The sequence below is a fragment of the Vidua macroura genome, chromosome 2 (assembly GCF_024509145.1).
Source record: "Vidua macroura isolate BioBank_ID:100142 chromosome 2, ASM2450914v1, whole genome shotgun sequence".
In the NCBI taxonomy this organism is placed as follows: Eukaryota; Metazoa; Chordata; class Aves; order Passeriformes; family Viduidae; genus Vidua; species Vidua macroura.
The window spans coordinates 16,401,439-16,424,564 of NC_071572.1; the positions used below are offsets into that span (position 1 = coordinate 16,401,439).

Consider the following 23,126-nt stretch of genomic DNA (forward strand, 5'->3'; position numbering starts at 1 on the left):
AGGGTGTGCATATTTGATGCTTTTTTAAGTTGCCAAATTGTAGCAGAAGAACATGATTTTGAACATCTGAGGACAAAGATATAAACATTAGCCCCTTTGATACAGATAGGAGGAGGCTTGTACCTACTAACTGAACTCGTATTCAATAAGAAAACATGTAAAATAAAGCACATAGCTCATTTTTCTCAAGAAAAGAAAGATAACACTGTTCCCAAGCTCAGTACCACTGATTAGCAGAATATACCCTCATTTACTGCTACTTTATAGCCTAGACATACATAGGCTCTAAGTTCCATAATTAGTGTCCTTTGTTACAAGGGTAGAGTATTACATTCACATCAGAAAGGAGGGGAGAAGGAGAGGGGTGGGGGAAGATACTGTTCCATATAAAAGAAGCTACTGTGTTTCACTGGCTCTCTGCAGAGGGGTTCTGTAGGTGGCCATTTAAACAACAAAGGAAGTTCAAGGGTTCAAAACAGATTTCTGCTCCTTAATACACAGAAATCTGCATTTTTAAACCCAGTCTCCCTGCTGTGCAATAATGTATGAATTTAAGACCAGTTGTTTTCTTACAAGAGGCTGTGTTGTGCAAGTGGGAGACAAAATCAGGTCACCCAATCACAAGAAGCAAATTTTCCCCCACCAGCCACTGCACTCCTGAGAGAGACAAAGAGAAAAAGGCAGATTTTGTTACCTGCTCAGACTAGTCCAATTTCTAATTATATCCTTTGGAATTTTGAATACCTCTTCCATTTCCCTTCAGACCTAGGGACTAACATGGTAATCTAATTAAACTATAAGTAGTGTCTGTTTAAAACAAGGCACCTGTCCTTTCTGAGACTCTTGTGTCTATTCCAATATCATTCTCTCTCTCTTACTTGCATTTGAACACTAAATTTAAAGTTTCTTCTTTCCTCAGAGACATTTTATATATCCTCTCAGTGTGTTAACTATGGTCCATATGCACTGAAGTTCATACCCTTCTGAAGCAGAAAGCCTAGAGAAGAACAGATTAGTCCCAATTGCTGTGCTTCATCCCATCCCTCACCTTAGAACCTCCCAAACTGTCAGCAGAAATTCCTCCAATTTCACAGAGGCTTTGCACAGGCAAGAGAAGCCACAGCAGCAAAGCCTGACCCATGAAGAAGCCTCCCTCACCCACCACCCTGTGATTAATGTCTGCACACAAAGAATATGAATATTTTACAACTCTTCTGAGAAAAAAAAAATTAAAAACCCACAACAAAATACAAACAAACAAAGCCCTATCTCCTGGTGTTGGTCCAGAATTCAGCATTAGTGAACATCACTGAGACAAAATTTCTATTGCTAAAACCAGCTGATTTCCTATATGTTTTCACAGAGAAACCAGTAATTAGGGCTAAGGCTTTTTCCAGAGAGATATGGGAAATTAAGTACATCAAGCTCAAACCATAGGACTACATCTGTCTCATTTGCTCCCAAACATTACCCTCTGCATCATCATGAATGCACAGATATGTTTGGAAGAGTCAGACAGGGAAGAAATTACCTCCCTGACTACCCTGGAGGAGATTACTCTAAAACCATTCAGCAACAATTGCTTCCATAGGAAAGATGTGACCCAGGTCCATCAACTTCATTTATATATGGCAGTTCTGCTCTGCCAGAAGTTCTGTTACACAGTACAAATTCAGGATATGCTGCACTGTCTCATATAGGTTGGCTGTTCCAGGACTCCCAGTCAGTGTCTTATTTCCCTTAGGAGCAGTCATTCTTTAGTTTCTGTATTAAAAAATGAGTACTATCAGACATTTCTATTTATTAGGTATTAAAAAAAAATACTTTGTTGACCAAATGTCAACAGTAACTATCTTTTGTTATTCAAAGCTTATTTGAAAAAGAAATGGATGCTGTACACTAGAGATTACAAAGTTAATTCTGTTTAGTTTTAACATAGGCAATACACTGCACTAGATCAAAAAGTAAAAACAAATCAGAAAATGCTCTGATTCTTCAATATAGCCCACAGTTCTAACTCTCACCCAGTGTAGTTCAGTGCTGAAGAGCTGTGGATTAACTTGTGGTTAGTGATTCAAGAAAGAAAATCAGTCACTGGAATCACAGCATAGTACCCTTTATCTGTAAATAAGAAAAAGCCTGGGGTTTGCCTTTCATTTCCCTATACAATAAACTACAAATAGCCACAAAGAGTGTTGAGAACAAAGTTAAAATGTGTGAATAAATCTAATAATTTAAGATATTACAGTTTAAATATACGGATGAATAAATATTTAACTGCAGGTATGTATCTGTGGATGTTAGACTTTATAGATAAGGTTGCCATGCTCAAACTGTGTTAAAAGACCACAGTCAGACAAGCTACATGCTTTCCCTTGCAGGAGTCACAAGACTACTTTTTGTGAGAGTGAAGAAAGTAAAATGAAGGACAATTTCGAAAACAATCTTTTTTTCAGCCTGATTTACCACTTTTCTATCTGAAAGAGGCACCAGCGCATGGTCTACTGAAAACAACCTCTTCCGTCTATAATTTTGTTCCTAATTCATGGAGCAAATTTTTTTTCTTCCTGCATAGGCAAGTTGTCATAGATTATGTTCAGAGGGCAGAGACCTCAGGTAGTCCCAGATGAGCTACTAAACATCTGTGTGTGACTTGTACTGAAGTGTTCTCCTGGAACAAGAGTGAACTTCAACAGTACAAGTTTAACTGCTGCTTCTTCAGCAAATGTCCCTCCAATGCTAGTTGAGGGACAACAACTTCTCTCAAAAACCTTCATCCTCCAAGCACTTAGAAAGCCTCTTTTTTTTTTTTTTTTTTTTTTTTTTTTTTTTTAATGCATTTTCACAGATCAGATGCAGGCCTGGGACAAAGGAGGGGACTAAAGAATTAAGTTCCGTCAAACCTGTGCTAGCTTTGGGAATGCAGCACAACATTCATCACCAGACAGAACTGTCAACATCTAGCTGTGTGTATGAATGCTGTGGTGGAGCCAGCACTGCAAAAGCCAGAGGCAGGGACAGCCCAAAGGATAAGGAAAGCATCAGCTGTGCTAGAGGCAGCTCAAGCAAGGAAATGGTAAAGCTAGGTGAGAAGCTGGATCCAGACAAGTCCAGGACCCACTCAAAGCTGTTTCACATGAAGCATGTAAGTGCAAAAAGATTAGATGGAAAAATAAAAAGTAAGCCCAGCATTAACAGTCCATATGCTAAATCCTTCCAGATGGGACCCATGCACCACTGTTCTTACTGTCTGATCCTGTGTTACAAAGGACTGAAGCCACAAAACTGCTCTGAGATCACACACATCTATAGTGAACTAGATCCTCTTTGAATTCAATTTCAGCAGGTATTAAAATGCTCTTGTTAGCATTTTCATCCCATTCTGGAATTTGTCTATCATTTCTATCTTTTGATTTAGAAATGTTAATAAAGATTGATGGTCTCTCTGAGGAAAAACAGGTGAGGAGATAGCACAAATTGGATTATATCATCCCAATAAATCTTCCTTTCAAAACAAACACAGCTTTCTCTTCTTGCAAAATACTGCTCTTTAAAGACAATACTTTGTTTTTTTAATAAAGAAAAAAGGCTTTTAACTGTGTTAATGATTAGCAAATGATATGGCAGCTCACCAAGATACTTAATACTGTAGCTTTAGTTACTTATCAGATTAATACACATAAATGAAGGATTCTGTATTCTTCACTTACAATGGCTGAAGTTATCAGGTTTAGTGAGGGAAGGCTACAGCAGTGAGCCTGAAAAATGGGGAGGATGGAGGAAGAAACTGAGGAGAAAGGAGCTCCTTGAACACCCTCATAAGGATACTGCTGTCTGCAGCCTCCTTTGAGTTGTGAATGATACTGAGAAATAAAAGAACTCCAGAAGCAGCTTATGAAAATAATTAGTGGCATGAAAAGATCTACAGATGGAAAGACACTGGAGAGGTCTAATGTATTTAATTTAGATATAAGGGCACAAGAAAGAAGTACACAAAGGAATGAATAGCACAGAGAGAGAATTCCGGGATTCTTTAATTATCCAGCTTTGTAATGTAAGAACAAGTGGGTATTCAGAGAAATTAAACTAATTCCAGAGAGTTCCCAGGCAATACACAGGTAACCAGCAGAGCTGCTAGCCATGTTTCATCACTAAGATCAAAAATTTAGGAAGAAATTTTTTAAAAATCACCCTACACACCCACTTCAGTTAATAGTAGCATGTGCAATGACAGCAGAGTGAACAAACAACATATAAGAAGCTCATGCTTCAAAGGACATGTCAAAGCCAAGCCTTCCCTCTCTACGATAAAGCTTCATGTGTGGGCAGTTGTTACTACTTTTTACTACAGTACTTCTTACACTTTGCTTGAACCATCTGGTACCAGCCATGATTTTCTGATGAAAACTATTTTTTCTGAGTATTTGAGGAATGCCATTAGGCTCAAGGTAGAAAGAATATTCTTTTCCTCCCCTGAGCCTTCTTTCCATGCTACCTCAGCCTGCAGCAGTCCACGCCTGGGATGGGAGGGAGCCTGCGCTGCTCTCTCCACTGTTACAGCAGAACACTAACATGGCCAGGTGTTGTTTCCATGGCCCTGGAATACATTTCATTTCCTCTCCAGCAGCAGCAAGGCTCACTGCAACTACTCAAACTGGCTGTCATCCTCAGGTGTTTGAGGAGAGGACGTGCACGGACACCACTCCATTTTCCTTATCAACTGATAAAAAGTGGATATTAATATAAGTCCTCTGCCACTGGCCATAGCTACAGAGTCCTCCTTAAGCTGTGGAAGCAGTTAAAATGAGTCTGTGTGCACCCAGGACCACTGGTCTGGGCTCATTTCCACAGCTGAAAAGAAAACCACGTTCTCCCCAGGGAAATGGGCAGAGGAGTCAGTCCTGCACCACATCAGCGCCTGGGGAGCACGGGGCAGAAGGGGCACCCTCCGTACACCTCAGGCGTGGGACAACTTTTGCCTCCAGAGGGCAGAGAAACGTAAATGGAAACAACCCAGCTCGCTGTGACCGCTCCGTATGCCCGGTCTTTTCACTGAATTCCCAGGGAGATGGAGGGAGAGCAAAAAAAAACCCCGAAGTGGTTCATGAGGGCGGGAAGCTTTGTCTGCCCGGATAATGAACTAACGGCTGGCCCGCCACAGCCCCGCGTCCTCGCACAATCGCATCCGTCTGCGCTTTGTTCCCGGCCCGCTCCGCCGTCAGCTGAGGAGTTCATCTGTCTCAGCAGTACGCGGTAATGATGGCAAGGGTTAAATACCACTTACGTGGAGGTACAAAAGGCCAGTATCATTTTATATGAGGCCAGACAGCTGGTTTGTATAATTCCAGTTTTCACAGAGCATTTTCTTTCCAGTGCGTCCCCTTAAAAAAGCTTTTCCTCGTGAGTTAATTCTCTCACTGGAGAATGTCAGTGCAACTCCAATTATCTCTGAGATAATCCCAAGCTAAATTCGCTGTCAAACTCAGACCTGGGATAAGACTTCACGAGAAAAACTGTTATAAAAATCTTCATCAGTAAATCATTTAAAGACAAGGCAGAAAGTTTGTTTTGTGTCTATCCTGTTGTGTTTTTTTCCCCCCAAAAAACCTAACCACTCTATGTTTCTAAGAGTTTCCAGATAAGAACATCTGTTTTTAAATAATCTCAGCGCTACTTTGGAGTTTCTACATCTTACAATGACACAATCAGCTGCTTTTTATTAACTTATTTGTTTGTGCAACAGCATTGGTGAATGTTCATCCATTCATCACTGCACATCAAGCAACTGGGGCAGATCCAGTAGCAGGAGTGTTCAGTGCTTGCCAATTCTGGTATATCAACACTAACTAGTAGCTGAATCACACTTGCCTTGCCTGAGCAGGCATTCAGTGGAGACAAACACATACAGAGGTGCTTACTGAATCCTCTTTCCTCCACATTTTAACAGCTAAGAAGTGAACTAAAAGCATAAGGCAACAGCAAGGTGTTTAAGGTGCAGCTGAATCCTCCTTCCCCTAACTCCCTGTCTCCAAGACTCTGTCTGTCATGAAAAAAAATGCCCTTTTTCAGGGATATCCCTGCAACCATGAGTACAAGAAGGAGCTGATCCATTAGGTCTCTTGTAAACAGGGTTTACACTATCGTGCACAGCTTTGCAAGGCTTTGGAATACCATCCTAGAAGTTCTTGGAATTTCTCACAGTGTGAGATAATAGTCTCTGACAGCCAAAGAGCTGAGGGGAGGGGGCAGAGCAAAGCAGTCTCCTAGTTTGATAACATGCTGTATGACCTTCACCTCAGCCCACTACTTGAAGCCTTTGGCACATGACTCCCCTGTTGAGAATGGATGGAGGATACTGGGCATCACTCTTCAATTCACAGAACAAAGAGCAGGAGCAATAGTGAGACTCACAGGTGCAGGGTGTGCCACAACAGCCCTCAGGGACCAAATTTAAGAGTTTTACTTCAACTATGTGTAACAAGGGAGAAAGCCCCCTTTACTGCACTCAGTCGGACTGACAAGCAATTCTTCCTTGCAAGTCTTCCTAATGGCTCAGAGCAGTGGACTTGATGCCTGTCCTTTTAGAGGGTAAATGAAAAAGCATGGTCCTTGAAGCTTTTAATCATGGCACCTCAAGCTATTAAATGCTTCAAAGACTGGATTATAGAGAGGCACATGGAAGAACCAGAAAATTCCACGGAGTCCAGTCCAATTTATGCAACTATATATATTCCGTAACTACCCCTTTGACAGCACTATTCTATCTGATCTGATTTTGACTTTTTGCAATGAGTGGAAGTGGACAAGCTGCTTGGCAGCTGTGAAGATGCTGTGCATGATGGAGCAAGGGGGTGTTTCACTGAAAGGCAGGTCTCAATTTGTCCTACAGTGCCTAATGATCTTACAAGAAGATTGCAAGTAGTTTTGAAATGTCTTGACCAAAACACTATTGCTGTCCCTGCTGGAAACAAAAGCACCTTGCAATCATGCCATAAACCAAGATGTTTTATAACAAGCCCTCTCCTCTACCAAACTGCCACCGTAAATAGAAGAATGGAGATCTCCACCTCCAGTAAAATGAACAAAGTTGTAGATCTGGGTTTAAAAGGTAAGGGGGATATGATTACACTTTACAAGCCACCTGCAGGTCTTGAGTAAACTACTATTTAATTAAATCACTTTTCTGAAATTTCCCTTAAAGAAAAAGAAAGATACTGACTCATTATGGTTTCTTTGATCCTTTCCAACACAAGCAGCTATATGAAACAAGTAATTTTCCTTCCCTGGGTCCTCCCCTATTTGCTTCCTGAAGTGTCAGCCTGCTCCAGGAGACTGTCCCTGCTTGTGCCATAACATTGCTTATCCTGCCTATCATCTCTGTTAAAGATGCAACAGTTCTGATTAAACTACCAATGAGGTAGGTCTACTGCCATGGGTGGGTAAATCATGTCCACCAAGGCACAGCAAAGAACAACCACATCAGGACATGGCTTGTGACTTTCCCAGCCTCCACCAGCATTTTGGGAAAAGGCTGACTTCTAATACATCCTGTTCTGTCCACATCCCCTCAGAAATAACAATCAAACCTAATGTTCTCCAAAACCATTTTATGCTGGAGCATCTCTTTCTTGAGAGACTTAATACTTAAATGATCATTTAAATATTCTTCTGCATGTGCATGATATCTACACTCCCTCTATGCTTGTGAACTACAGAGGAAAAGCTAATGGTAGTTTAATAATACACTAAGGTGATGACAACAAAAGCATAGCTACAGCTTTCCATAACATTACATTTACTATATTAAGCTTTTAATACTGCAAGAGATTAACAGTGACAGATTCTCTTGTAGAGTAGCAAAAGCTATTGCAATTCTTGCAACTTTCACATTAATCACATTTAAACATGCTGCTAACAGATGGGCATCATGGAGTGCTAGGTCTCTCACAAGCCAGTACTAACAAAAACAAGGTCTAAGAGATCTTGTGGCTTCGACAGTTCAGAGGGATTGTATATCCAGGCACCTTGTTATTGTTTTCATTGTATATTATCTAGGATTATTAGAAAAGCTCAAGTTAAATAGATGACAGACTTCAGCATACGTGAGCAGGAAGGGAGAGGAAGGGGGGCAGAAAGAGTAAAAACAAGACCACCCACGCAAAGTTCCTCTAAGTCCACATTTCACATGCATGATCATGATTTTTCCACTACACAGGGCAAGCATTAGGTTCTGCAGTGCAACTTTTCCTCTGACACTACTACCTGCAAAAACCTTTCCCTGAAGGCCAGCTACAAGCCCAAGCTGTGGAAAATGAACTGTCAGGCTCAAACCCGGCTGGACAGAGAGTCTGTCCTCCCTCCCCTTTCTTTAGTGCGGATGTCAGGTTCGGGTGGCCCTTTTTGACTGAAGCTGGGAGAGCACCTGAAGAAAGCCAGCATTAGAACTTGGCACCCAGATAGAACATAGATGTTTAATAAACTTCCCAGCACCGTTTTTTAATTAAACCAAGTCCCAAGGTAAAACCTCATCTTTACATGACTGTAATTAACCAGGACAAACTGTCTGTAATGTAAGAAAGCTCAATCTCCTCTATGAGCCAGACCTCAAAAGAAAGACCAGCAATTATAAACTCAGCCCAGCCTAAAGTTAGTCCTCACAGAGTAAGGCCTGCAGATCTCCTCAGTTCCAGCCCGCAAGGACTCCTGCTTGCCAAAAAGTAAGACTGGAGAATCCCACCTAGGGGGCACTGCCTTCATATGGCACCCAAAAGCATTTGCCCATGAAGGACAGAAGCACTCCTGATGTGGAAGAGTCTCAGCCTTGCAGATTGCCTGTCATTTACAAAACAGGTCTGTGTGTTGTTGATCTATCACCCCACAACCCAACTTGCTCTCACTGCTTGTGCAATAACTCCTCTGAGAGGAATGATGTTCTGTCACTCTGCCACAGACCTGAGAAGAGAGTGACAAAAAGCCTGCAGCAGTACCCACTTCACACTGTGGCATTCATAGAACTTAAGGGACTCATCTGAACTAGAAACTTCCTGTGCTCAAGAATGAAAGACAGGCTCACCTTTGAACAGGATGGATGGCCCAAAGCTTAGAGTGCTTAAACTTGGTGATCTGAATGGCACTAACAACCTTCCCCTAAGCTGTCATGAAAAGTCAGTGGATGAATCCAGGTCCCCTAGGCAATAGCATTTTAGCCACTGGGTCCTCTTTCTCAGTTCCAGCCTGCAAAACTAAACATTCTCAGCTCACTCAGGTGGAGTTCAGCACCTGGATGGGTCTAAGTCCACTCTACACACTTACCAACCACTGACTGATAGCAGCGGAGTCCACCTAAATGCTATTTGCTGTGTTTCCTCATAAATCACATTCCAGTGTCCACAACGTGCTTGGCCAGGACCACACTGACATGGGGCTTCCAGGGAGCAGAATTCACATGATACTCACAACTGACCACCATGACGCCAAAACATAGCAGAAAAAAGGCTGTATAGATATGAAAGGAAAATTCAGGTGAGCTTCCACAAGCTCTACACATTTGTAAAATGTTCCTGTAGTGCTATCAGGGCACAAAGTAATGGAAAGAACTCTGTATTATATCAATAAAAATAATATTGGTATATAATTCAGCATCCTCATACCCAAGGAATATGATCTGAAAGGAAAAACAGGAATTACTTTGACACTGGAGATGTAACTTGGACAAAGAAATATTGTAGTATAAACCAAAGTTTGTCTCAGTCAGCTCCAGCCTTCAATACTAGAGCACTTAATTATGCTATCCAACATTTAGCTCAAGGGCTCTGTCCATCTGGCTCACGCCATTAGAATCAAGAAGCTACAGAAGAGCAGACTGCAGCAAACAAGGTCAGTATGTGCCAACTTCTGTAGAGACATATTTAACAAGCTCAAGGTTGGACTGTCTCAAAAGGGAACAATGGCACGGGAGACATCTCTTTGTGAAAACAAATACAACACATTCCTTCAGTGCTCAGTGCATCTGCAAATGACACTACATCACAGAATGGCAGAATGAACTAGGTTGGAAAAGACCTTTTGAGATCATCAAGTCCAACCTATGACCTAGACTTACATCACTTTACTTTTCACTTACCCATCTGTTTTCCTGGAATATTTTATTTCATTAACTTGGGTTTTCTGCGTTTATTTTTATTTTTCAACCCTTGCTGTAATATAGCAGGGGCAGTTAATTCAAAAGCAAAGTCTTTACTCTTGCAAGTATGCAAGTACCAAACAGCAGAATTCCCACATCCCTAAGCAAGATGTATCTCACTTCTGATCACACATTACATGCAGTAGAAGAGTTTCCATCAAAAACATCACAATCAATGAGTCCAAACTTATCTTCTATTGAGAGAAGGAGGGAGTGAGAAGAAAGTGAACTCAACCATAACATGCTTTTGGATGAAGATACAAAGCCAAAACAAGCAAAGAACAGGATACATCAATTACCTTCAATTTTTACCTATGTAATGAGAGGTGGAGTAATAAATATTTTCTCTCATTTGACCAGTTTGCTGCTAATGTGGCTGTAAATTTCTTCTCCCATTCATCAAGCTTTCCTAATCTCAGAGACCAATATGACCTTGTCCAATCTTTACGCTGGTCTTCTTCCATTATCTGGATACGCATTTCTCTATAAATACATATATGTATTTATATAAATTCACCAAGTTGTTCCTCCTCTAGTGACACAGAATTTTGAGGAAGAATCTCTTCTTGTTTTTCTTCCTCATTGAGGAAAACCTATTTCAATTGTCGTTTAAAAAGGTCTGCACAAAAATGGGCACACTTACTTATTTTATGGTGACAGAACCTTTTAGTCTCACAGTCCAAGACAGATCTAAAGCCAAACAAGACTCAGAAAGGAAATAATCAGCCTCAGCTATGATATTTTGCAGTTCCCTCTTATTTTCTTTAACTAATTGCCATTCTACTGGTTTCTTAGGAACAAGCAGATAAATGAAACATACTTTTAATCTACACTAATAATTTGTGTTAAGTTCCACTTGGACAATTTCATAAATTAATAGTCACATTATAGCTGGTGAATGTAGCTGTAACCCATTCACTCATTTACAGACACAGCACTTCTCAAATACAGGTGCTCATTTTCATATGTACCTGTAGGCACATGATTTTATTGTTGGATCTGAGAGAGAATCGTACTCTAAATTTTGTGTGTATTGACAGGGTTCCCTAAAAACATTTACAGCACAAACTGGGTAAATACCCATACTTCAATCTGGACAGTGATTCACTTCAGCTAAGAGAGATCTATAATTAGTGATAAATCTTCAGGTGAGCCTCCTAGTCTCCCTTAGGAGGGTTTTGTCCAGAGTACAGCTTATCCAACCTCTGTCTTGGCACCAAGGCTATATCAAGCCTGTGGCAGCTGTAACAGAGGCCTAAAAATACTACTGAAGTAATGAAGTAGTGATACTTATTTTAGAATATTAGCAGAGTAATGATTGCCACAAAATACACCTCAACTACAGAGCAATTTGAAAGTACAGGAACTTAAACCAGTGCTTTTAATGGGCCAGCACAATGAGTGCATTTACAACACCTATTAAAAGCAGGGTATATTTGGGGGAGGGGGATAATTACATCTTAACAGGTAGTTTATTAACTGAACAAGACAGCATCACATTAAAGATAATCAATGGAGAATAAACCACAGTTATAAAAATTAATATTGTTCATTCACACCATGAAGGGAGTGAGGGGGGGTTGTCTATGCTATTAAGACAGAAGTAAAAGTATAGCCTCTGTGAAACCACCATGAGAAGAGGAATAAAGGATAGGATGGCACAAAATGAAAGTCATTCAAGGCATTAGTTTCAAAAAAACAATATTGAAATTGAAAAGAAATAATCAGCAATTCTAGAGGGGAAAAAAGAATATGAACAACCAGTTTTGCAAGCAGTGGAACTAATGAAGCCTGGTTTTCTCCAGCTTTTATGCCATGCAAAGACTGACTTTCACACTGAAATAAATGTGAACTCCAACTGGAGAAGCACCTTTTTTTATTAGATTGGAACATTTAGATGGGATTCCTTCCCCAGTAGATTTTCTAGTTTCTAGTAAAGAACAAGACCTTCCTCCAAATGCAGTAGGAATAATCTGTCCTCTCCCTTACCTGGCAGCCTCTTTTATGATTTCTACATTGTGGCAATGTAGTTGAAATTGTAGCTGAGTAACAAATATAAAATTCCTGAATGGCTGGTGTGAGATACCCAGGCACACCCACCTCCTTCTCTGCTATACACACAGAATGTGCTATTCCTTCCTACTTGTTTTGGATAAGAAACAAGGCTAAAAACAGTGCTGCCAGGATAATCCAACTTATGGGGAAAATTTGTCTTTGGTATGCTATCTGTGTGCAAGGCTTCAGGCAATTTTCTGCAGAGACCAAGACCTCAGGTTCTTGCAGCAATACTTCTTGCAGGGAACAGTCAGCACAGGAGGGGAGATGAGATCTTCTCAGTGTGCTGAGATGGGATCCTCTGTGATGATTTTAACTGCTGGGGTAGAGGAAGGCCAGAGGAGCTGAGTTTAGTACAGCCTGAAGCAGAAGAACCAGTCAGAAGTGGGTTTGGATAAGTATGAGAAAGTCATCTGCCCCCCAAAAATACAAGAAAGAAGAAAAGCTTGCATAAAAAATTTGGGCTGTGCAGAGAGCTATGTAGTTTCCAGGGTTAAGGCTGGGCATGTGAAAGTCAGTGGTTAATCCATGATATATGATTTCTTTTCTTAGAAATTAATTAAGATACATCTCTTGACTCTGCATGTACACAACACTGAACCAAAAACCACTTTACCAAAGAAAAGACCATGCCTATGACAAGAACTGGCCCTCTTTTTCCTGCAGGTAGATAAACTTTACAGGGAGAAAAAATGGAACTGAGTAGTATCCATTCTTTGGACTCACTCTGATTTGCATGGTAAGCATTAAATCATAATTAATCTCTTGTTTCACTTAAGATTAAATCACTCCTTATCATAGATCACTAGATCACTAAGTACTGGATGCAGTGAAACATGTATAGCATCTTTAAAAAGTTTGCCTCTGAGCATCACAGTGAGTTACTGCTGCCTATCTTGAGTTTCATCATCCAGAAGATCTGATTTCTGCAATTATGGACATGGCTTCTGAAGAGAACAATGCTTGGCAATGCCTTTTTGGGAAAGAAAAAAAAATTCAGGCAAAATTGAGCATGCACAGAGAGCCCAGTTTTGCCTTTAAAGCAATCCAAAGCCTCTGGACACACCGGAATTTTTCAGTGCACCTTACATATTCTGCTCCTAAGAATGACCCAATTCTGTAGCCACTGATACACCTTCAAGAAGGATTAGCACTTTTTCCCCCCAGCTCACCCTCTGTCCAGGTCAACTTAAAAGTCTGTTCAAACATTGTCAAGATAACAAAAAACACTTTAAGAAGGCAGGGGGAAAAGCTGTGGAGGCCTGAAGACTCTGTGCATTTTTATAGCACAAACACATGCTCATTCCCCTTAATCACATGCACACACTTGCAAGGCATCTCCTCCAAACTTTCTCAGGGACTCAGTCTGCGTGGCTGTAGTTCAAAGTCCAACTGCCTTGGCAGCTGAAAAGAAAGAGAAAAACCATGGTGGCTTTGTAAGAATTACAGTGATCTTATTAAAAAAAAATATGTCATTCTCTGCTGGGACTTAACATGGCAGTGCCACGCAGCACTATTGAATTGAGCAGCATTTCAAGCACACAGCTCCTGGTATAATAAGACTACAGGCTTAATTAGGTTCCTATCAGTATTGCTTTTTTCCTGCCTTCAGCCAAGAAGGTATAAGAAAAGATTGTCCAATACAGATACTGCAATTTAAAGTCTCAAGTTAAGAACACAGTGGGTGTATATCTACTATAAAATCTACCCTAAAAACATGCCAGTTGTTAAACTAAGCAGTGCATTAGAAGCAGTTAGATATAATGAGAATGTAAATGGAAAGTATTCTAGGGAGATATTTCAGCTAAAAACAGCATACACACTATGCTATCTTTTATTTTAATCATGCTTTAAGCCCTGCCTTTTTGAACTTTTTATAAATTCTGCTATCTCCCTTTGCAGTTACTTACATATTGGTATATAAATTCAAAGACGAGAAGCAATTAGGAATGAAGCGAAGACTCCCTCTCTTGATGCTAATACATCAAAGGAAGTGAAAAAAACCTTCCCCCTTCATACACACTGGGTAACACAGAGTTTCTGCTCTTCACAGCCTAATAGCTCAAGTAGTTCCAATCGAGAGTCTGATGTCAGCCTCTGATTACATGGAGATGCCAAGCAATTGGAAAGAGCAGCTTTTGAGAAATCCCAGCTCTCTGACTCCAGCGACCACGCAACCCTGCAACAATGCATTTAAAACATACACATGTATTACTCACATCAGCTGGTCCTATTTTTTTCCCCACTTTGGAGATCACAACATTGCTATTAAGAGTTCCCTGGGGGTATCTGCTTGATTTAGGTACAACATGTGTGAAGGAAATGTGTCGGATGAGGGGCGTTTTTAAACAGCTGTCGCTCCCCTGCACCCGATCTCTTTTGCTGTCCAGTTTGGAGAGAGGAAGAGTGAGATGCTGCCTTTGAACAGACACACTTCAGAAGTCTCCTTTTGCCTGAATGGAGAAGGAGAGGTTGGGACTGGCTCATGGCAGGGATCAGTAAGGACTGTTCCTATTCTTTTTCTGCACCTTTGCACATCTCTGCCAGATCAGCCTAATCTGATCCTCGGAACTGAAGCCTCAGAACAGGTAAACCTATGTAAAAAATGCCAACAAAACCTGATTCTGCTGATCCAGAGCAGCAGCTGAGTGGCACCCTGAAATTGGGTATTCATATTTCCTTCCTGCAAGTCCTTTCCGCAAGTCCTTCCCTCATTCCAAGGACATTTGAGAACTGTGCAAGAGTTTTTGGAAACACTCCAGGCCCTTCATCTTTCAAAAAGAAAAACGAACGTCTCTTATGCATCTGAATCAACAGGTGAATGACCTCCCCATGCCCTCAGCACGTTACCAGAGTCCATTTATTTCTTAATCACCGTATCTTCCCTGTATGAGCAGGGAAACTAACCAAAAGTAGGAATGACTCCATTGATTTCACTGGAACATTCATCTCGTGTTTCTGCATGAACACAAACATTACGCTATTAAGGCTTTTAAATAGAAGCATGAAGTTTTAAAGGGGCTGTAGGAAGAATTTCTGTTAAACCATTAGATCCACAGTAAGTTCATGTCTCTCACAGGTCTGGTTCTATTTTCTCTGCAGTTTTGCTCCTGTGTAAAGGAGACCTTATTGGTCTTAAAGGAGCCAAAACATTTCCAGCAGAATTTCTAATAAACCCACTGGAGACTCTTGCTTGGCTCTTGAGCCTGAGCCAGAAAGAAGCTGCACTAATTACTATGATATTACACAGCTGTGTAGCTGCAGTGAGGTGGAAATCAAGCACTGAATGTTTCTTGTTATGTTTTTTTTAACTGGCAGGCTCTCCATCTAGCAACAAAATCCCCCAGCATTCAAACCTGGTACATTAGCTTAAGTACTATTTGTGGAATGAGAAGCAAGGAGCTGTAAAACAGACAAATGCTTTCTGAGCTACACCAGTGGAAGAGTACATGACATTCAGCAAAACTCTAGAAGATTTACACCTGTATAACAGGGAATGGCTTTGGAGGAAAACCTCTGCTTTCCCTCTTCATCTGTTCCCTCTTCATCTTCAGGCTCTGCCAGACAAAGTCTAGCGCGTCTACCCGAGCACTGAGCTCTCAGAGCCCTTCCACCGAGCATCTCACTGGCCTTGGCAGGGCAAAGGATTTTATACTATGCTTTTATCTGCAAAGAGACCAGAGTCTGCATTCCACAAGCTAACAGGGCTGAAAGTGACAACCCCAGCTTTCAAAAAGTTACATCCCTGCCAAAGCCACCTGACAAATTCCATCCCATTACCTTCTATCAGATACTAAATGCATGAGAAAAAAATACCTCAAGGAAAGCCTCTGAATGGGTGTATTCCTGTGTTAAAGGTCTTCTATCACCGTGCTGTAAACAAAGATAAGGCGTTTTTCTGCTAAATGACAGTACTCTAGTTAATGGTGCTCTAGTAATGTTAAGGTAAAGTGGAGAAGGGATCCTTAAGTGAGCAGGTTTTTCTTCCTCTGTCCCTTTGTTGTTCTGACAGCAGTAAAGGCAAGAAGGAAAGCCCATGCTTTGGCCTCCCTCTCCTTTCCACTCTGCTAATGTGCCATCAATCCTCTGCATTTAGAAGAAACCATGCACTGAGGAAATTCTCCAACATTCCCACACCCACAGCTTTGGTTATTTACATTCACGGGCAAACTACAGGCAAGTGTACCAGAGAGGTGAGTTCTGTGACACAAATGAGTACACAGTGACCAGCACAACATCAAGAAACCAAACCGGGCAAGTAAAGCCAGAAGCCTTCCTCCTTTTCCAAAATGACAAGTGAAGAGGTTGTGTCATTCCATTCAGGTAGGTAAAGGAAACAAAGCTGAAAGTGATGGATTACTACACCAAGTGTACAGCTGCTTTTCTTTGGAGGTTTTATTCTGCACCCAACAAGGACTTGCCAATTAATATCATTTCAGTGAACAAAGGGGGCTCTGAACACATCCTCTTGCTTCATGTCCCCCAGGTTACATTAGTGTGCACCTATAAAAGTCTAACTACCCTCACACTTAGATAGGCTCACTAACTATAAAGGACAAAAATGCAAAGTTAAAGGAAGCTAGGAATCTCTTCTGTTTTGTCTCCAGCAGTATCTGAGATATTTTTGTGTAAATGTATCCAACCCATGGAGATCTACAGCTGCACCTCAGTACCACAGAAAATCCATATAATGAAAATTGCATTTTGAATCTCAAGGATCTTGAGAAGCTGAGATAAAGTGCAATACTTATCTTCCCAACATGGATGCTTTTTTTCTTTCAAGATGCATCTACTCTTAAGGTCTTATGTACCTCCCTGAAGATGTCTGCAAGGATGCTCATCAATCCTAAGCCTGGGATGGCCTTGCAATGCAACTGAATTCTGAGATGGAAGCATGACAATTTTTTGATTACATTTCAACAGCAATTGAGACTTCAGCACATTAAGTCAAGGAGGAGGAGGTGCATTTTCTGATGAGCTTTGGGTCCAAAATATGTTTTGTAAAAATTGTAGGATTGTGGCAGAAAATACATGAAAACCTTATAAGGGATTAAAAATTTCCCTGCAGTGCTCAAAACCCAAACAGAAAAGCATAATAGCAGTGCAGTTAAAAGCCACACTAGCAAAAACCCCAAACCAAACAAAATCAAATCAAAACCACCTAAAAAAGCACAATGAAAGAGACTAAAAGCAAGAGTGAAACTTGCCAGGCTGTTCTCCGTAACCAACTTCAATCAAACAGAATAAATTAATGCAGAGCCTAAAATTATAAAGAATCAGTTCAGAGCTGTCTTTTTTATCTCAATACTGACACTTCAGGAAAAAAGAAAATCCTATAGAGGAGCTCACTAGAGATTCAGGGGCCTCTGAAGAGCAGAGTAACACGGGAGATCCCCACACTTCGAAGCAGCTGCATCACTAACTGTTAGCAAATAGCAAAATCAGGAATGGAAAAGTGGAGCAATGAAGATACAGCAGGCAACTTCTGGAAACCATACAGCTTTTAGAAAGATTGGCTACTGGTAACACATTGATGCTTTTGAAAAAAAGTCTGGAATGTGTGGAATTCTCTGGGATGCCAGGGTGCAAAAAGGATCTCATTAGCTAGGGCTTTCAAAATCTGCTGCCCGGTTGTTGCCTATTATTCAGAAAGCAAGATGGCTTACATCATCACTTTCTGTAAAGTACAATATTCCACTTAAACTGCCAGATCTCTAGTCCCCTAGACTGAGAAATCATCTTTCCAAATAACCATGGAGGCACTGAGTCCCAAGTCTACACACTAGTCCAGCACTTCTGTGTTTCCGTATTACCAAAATAATCAAGCATCTAATAATAAAACTGGGCAATACCACACTGCTCAGTTCTCTTGCTGCCAACAGGAAAACTCTAAGCAACATCCAGACTGACAACAATCATGTTATTTCCCTGGAACTGCTCATGATGAAAAGCAGTAGAGTGGCAGAAGGGCAAAGTAGTTAGAGCAGGAAAGCATTTCTCACCTTTGTTTCTCTTACATTCAGAGGATGGGAAAGGATTCATATTTGCATGATGCTGGCTGGCCAGAGGCTTAAAAGAAAGATGAAAGGACAAGCAGCATCTGGGGAGGCAGAGGCGAGGGACCTTGAGTTTTTGAAGATGACCTGCTTGTAACTGCCCAGAATTCATCCTTTATTGCACCTAACAAAGTTTTCCAATCACACTGAACAGTGACAAAAACAAAGGGCAACTCATAGGTAAATACCTTTACCAGTAGCTTAGTAGAGGATTTTAAATACTTTTCTTAAAGCAGAGTACACACATACTTGCAAATGTTCACCATTGCAACAGCAACAGAACTGAGAATGTTAAGTCCTCATGAAAATGACAGCAGTAGTGATAAGCATTACTGGAAAAATGCCAGTTTTAATTAATTTTAATTCTTTGTTAATATTCCCTGAATCCAACATAGATGTTTTAATATAATGATACATAATTTTCAGTATAATATAAAACATTATTATGCAAAACTGTATTATGTGCTATTTTTCAGGAGAACTCCTTTCCTGCTCCCCTTCCCCTTGGTATCATCTCTGCAATTGCCAAGGAATGGTATTCTGGGCAAAGAATGTCCCTCTAACCACTGGCTTCAATAGCTCTTGAGATGGCATTAGCCCATAATTTCCTTTTCCTAATGCAGCCTGAGTGTTCACCGGGGAATCTCAGAATACAGCTGGCTTATGAGGCCTGGAGAAAAAGGCCTTCCATTGTCACAGCTCAGTATCCGGGGTGTGTCCAGTAGCATTATTCTCAAATCACTGTGCTGCATTTGAAGTTGGAATATGAAGAATGTCTCACTGTGGCAAGATAGGCTAGTAGTTTTAAACTGAATACTTGAAAAACTTGTGGTTGGGCTGCACTGTCCTGGTGTTAACATCCCAGTACATGGTGCCTTGGTCAATGCACCAATAAGCCCAGCCCCTCCAGCCTCGTAATATGCAATAAATTCAATGCAGCCATCACAGTCATGCCATGGGTGGGGTGGCTACATGCCTGTCACCAGCTTGTTCCTTGTGGTTGTGAGTCCAAAGCTCCAGCCAGTTCTGAATTATTCTTAGATGTGTCATTGGGGCTGGACAGACAAAAGACAGCCCTGAGGCCATCCCATCATTTCCATGCTCACCACAGGAGATTGAAGTCAGTATGGCCTTAATGGGATGCTGATTAGGTCCTGGGCAGATCTGTGACCACCTGTGATTGCTCTCTTGGTTTCAAAAAAACTACTGGGTGTAGTAACTTGAGTGTAATACTTTCAGGAGTGAATTATGTAGGCACTTCATGCATAAAACAAACATTAGCATAGTCTTGCTGAAAGTAATAATGAAGGAGGAGGCGTCAGCCCAGAGAGGAGAAAGCACACTATCATTATACACTACAGGGAAGATGGGCAGCTTCCTGCCAGGCAGTTTTATCTGTCCCTTGGGAACAGTGAGCGGTCTGGAGGCCAAAGGGAGGTATTGCTGTGGGTGTGTATGGATTTTGGGGGAATGTGAGGAGATAATGCGTAGAGTGGTGCTTTTCAGTTCTGGGTCTCAGCTGAAATGTTCAGATGCAGCACTATGTAAATGCAGCTCTGCTGATCCAACACTGGAGGGGGAATAAAAGCATCCAGAAGAGGCAAAGAAGTTGACTGTTCATGTACGTTGGATTGTATCGAGGCTTTCACCTTTAGGGAAGATGTGGTACAGCTGCATGAAGTGATGAGGACAGAGAGGTGTGCTTTGAGCAGCTGTACAGCTGCAGGCAAGACACACGCCTACTGGAGGATGGGTGGGGGCAAAGCCCACCTTTGTGGAGAATCCCATGGCTGACCAGACCTAGGGACAGCTGCAGATCTATCAGTGGCACTGTGCTACATACAAGAGGAAGAAGGAACAGCTGGCAAATACAGGGAAGATCATGCCCAAAAATTTCTCCCCTCTTAAAGAGAGAAGGATTTAAAAGAAAACCAAACACTGAAAAAATTTATCATCACATGGATAAAGCCAGACTCTCTAATTAAGCAGATGACATAACTGTGCTGTAATATCAAGATTTTGCTCTGTGATTTGCAAACAAGCTGCACTTGCACAATCCAGAAAGAAAAAAGGCATACTGATTAGAACAGCCAAACTCTGCTCTCACTTACATTGGTATATACCCACACTTACTCAGCTCAAAAGACCTACAGATGAGAATGTGATACGAGGAGTTTCATTTCCTCAGACAGTTCCTTCACTAGTCTAGCCAAGCCTCCTTCTCACTGCAGTTTCCAATCACAGCCCAGCACTCTGCTCTGATTACACACTCATCCTGAAACCACAAAAAAATCTCCCTTGGTCTCATCTATGGTTGATGTATATTAACATATCACCAGTAAAGTCACTGTACAGATGCTGAGTATGCAGCTTAAATACCGTTGAACACTTAAGGCTTGGTTCTGTTAATCAGGACAGTTTCATTGATCCTGCAAGAGTTACATATATTCCACAATGCTCCGAAGGGGAGGAAATCCAAAGCACAATTTTTTAAATGGCACATTTATGAAAACCACCTAGAAGAGGGCATGGTCTTGCTTGCCATAGTATAAACTCACTTTGCTCTACTTAGTGGAGCTACTTAGGATTTAGAAGGGTACAGCAGAAGACAAAAACTAAGCCAAATTCTCCTCTCAAGCCACTACTTTTCTTTAAACAGATACTGAAAGATCAGAACCAATACCAATCTCTGCTACTCCAGACTTCCAACCCACAGCCCTATTTATCAAAAAAACCACATATCCACAAGTGCTCGGGAAGCGTATGCACCAGTGAGAGTACAAAATCATTACAGTGCTGTGAACACGAGCCATATTCAGCAGAAATCAGCAGCTGTTAGGACTACAGAGCTTTTCATTGCTTTTATAGTTTGGGTGGAGAAGAAACAGGATTCAAGCACTGCTCATAACGCAAGTTCTATATTGCCTTGATCTTTATCCTCCTCCCCCTCCTCCACCCTCCTCTCTTCACTCTTCAGGGCCACTCTTTAAACAGAAAGAAGTCATTAGCCAAACTTCCCTCATTTTACGGCCCCGACAGTTAGGTAACGACGAAGCAGTTTTATTATTTCTACTTAAGAGTGTTCGATCGGGAATTCAGAGACACTTCTAAGGGGAATATATCTGTCGGGGAAGGGGGACAGGCCGGCAAAGGGAGAAAACCCAAATATGCCCGAGTGCGGTGGATCATCTCCATCAGCCCTGGCGCCCAGCTGACAGACCTCGTCCCACTCCCTGGCCAAACCCTTGGCTGCAGAAGATGCGTCCCGAGAGCCCCGCCAGCCAGCTCCTTACGTAAGGCACAAACCACTGACATCATCCCTCCCGCCGGCATCGCCGCGGCGCCCAGCGGCGCCCGCAGACCCGACCCGACCTGCGCCCGCCCGTTCCCTTCCCACTCTGCTGCCCCGCCAGGGCTCCTTTCCCGCCGACTCTGGCCCCAAACTTTGCACGGCAGGTTGCCAGGGGATGGGTTTCCCCGCCGGGTGCCCCGTGCTGCGGTGCGCTCCCTCCATCCCGCGGTGCGCTCCATCCATCCCGCGGCGCTCCCATCCATCCCGCATTCCGTGGTACTTACGCACTGCCTCCTGCTTGGGGTCGAGGCCGCGCACGGCTCCCTGGAGGCCGGCGATGCGGCCGTGCAGCGCCCGTACGCGGCGGTGGGTACCCTGGATGTCAGCCTCGACCTCCTGGAAAAGGGTGCAGGCGTGCCGGGCCACGTCGGAGAGCTGTCGGAGGATCCGCGACAGGGCTACGTTGCTGACCGAGCAGAGGTCCAGCACCATCAGCACCGCTGCCGCCTCCTTCTCCCCGCCGCCAGCCGCCTCGGCGCCCTCGCTCGCCGTTCCCGGCTCCTCCGGCGGCGGGTCCCGCGGCGGCGGTGGCGGCTCCGCGCCCCAGCTCTCCTCCAGCACGGAGGCGGCGGGCTGCCGCCGGCACAGCCGCTGCGGCTCCACGGTCCGCTTGGCGAAGGGCATGGCCGAGCCCTCGGCCGGAGCTCTCCTGGGCTCCCGCGGGCACTGGCGGGGATCGCTGTCCTCCTCCTCCTCCTCCTCCTCCTCCTCCTCGTCCTCCTCGTCCCTTTCCTCCTGGCCGCTGCCGCTCCTTGCCCGCCGCCGTCACTCGCGGGCGGCCGCCGGCGGGCGGCTCATCGCCTCGCTCCCTCCCTGCGCGGGGCTCCTGGGCTGCGGGGCGGCCGCCGCGCCGCCGAGCATCCGCCGCCGCCGCTGCCGCTGCCGCCGCGGGGAGCCGGGGCACATCCGCGCCGCCTCGCTCGCTCGCTCGCTCGCTCTCACGCCGTCCCGCTCCGGCGGCGGGTGTGAAGGGGCGGCCCGAAAACGCGGAGAGAGGAATCCCGCGGCCGCGAGGAGGAGCGAGCCGCCGAGCCTCCCGCCCGGGAGAGCGGCGGGGCGGGGGCGGGCGGGGGGACCGGGGCGGTGCCGAGCTCCCGCCGCCGCGGGGAGGCGCTGCGGGGCGGCCGCGGTCCCGGTGCGCGGGCGGCGGAGGCACCGGCGGCCCCTGTCGGGCGGGGACCGCGGCTCCGGGCAGACTCTGCCTCCTCGCCCGCGGCGCAGCCCGTCTCCTCTCCGGCGGGAGCAGTGCTCAGGTGCGCAGACGAAAGAAGCTGTTTCGAGGGGCAGAAGGGAACCCAACTCAGCAAGGCCCCGCTGCTGCGGAGGCGGGTGCCCGCCCACTGGTGTCACCTCCTGGGGCACCGCGGAGGTTGTTGCACTCCCTGAAGTCAGGTGCCTGCACTTGGGCACCAGCTTCTTAGGAGGTGTCAGGGAAAGCTGTGTTCCCGTCAGACAAGGAGCACTGCTTCTGACGCAACAC

The 23,126-nt window shown here is 43.6% G+C and overlaps 1 protein-coding gene across 1 annotated transcript in view; it reads right to left on the reverse strand.

Moving 5' to 3' along the window:
• Nucleotides 1–22,270, reverse strand: part of NHS (NHS actin remodeling regulator) — a 240,558-nt gene extending 218,288 nt beyond the window's left edge. Inside the window, exon 1 of the mRNA XM_053970208.1 lies at nt 21,871–22,270. Within this exon, the coding sequence (XP_053826183.1) occupies nt 21,871–22,270 (400 nt within the window). The remainder of the gene's footprint in view (nt 1–21,870) is intronic.
• Between the last annotated feature and the right edge of the window lie 856 nt (nt 22,271–23,126).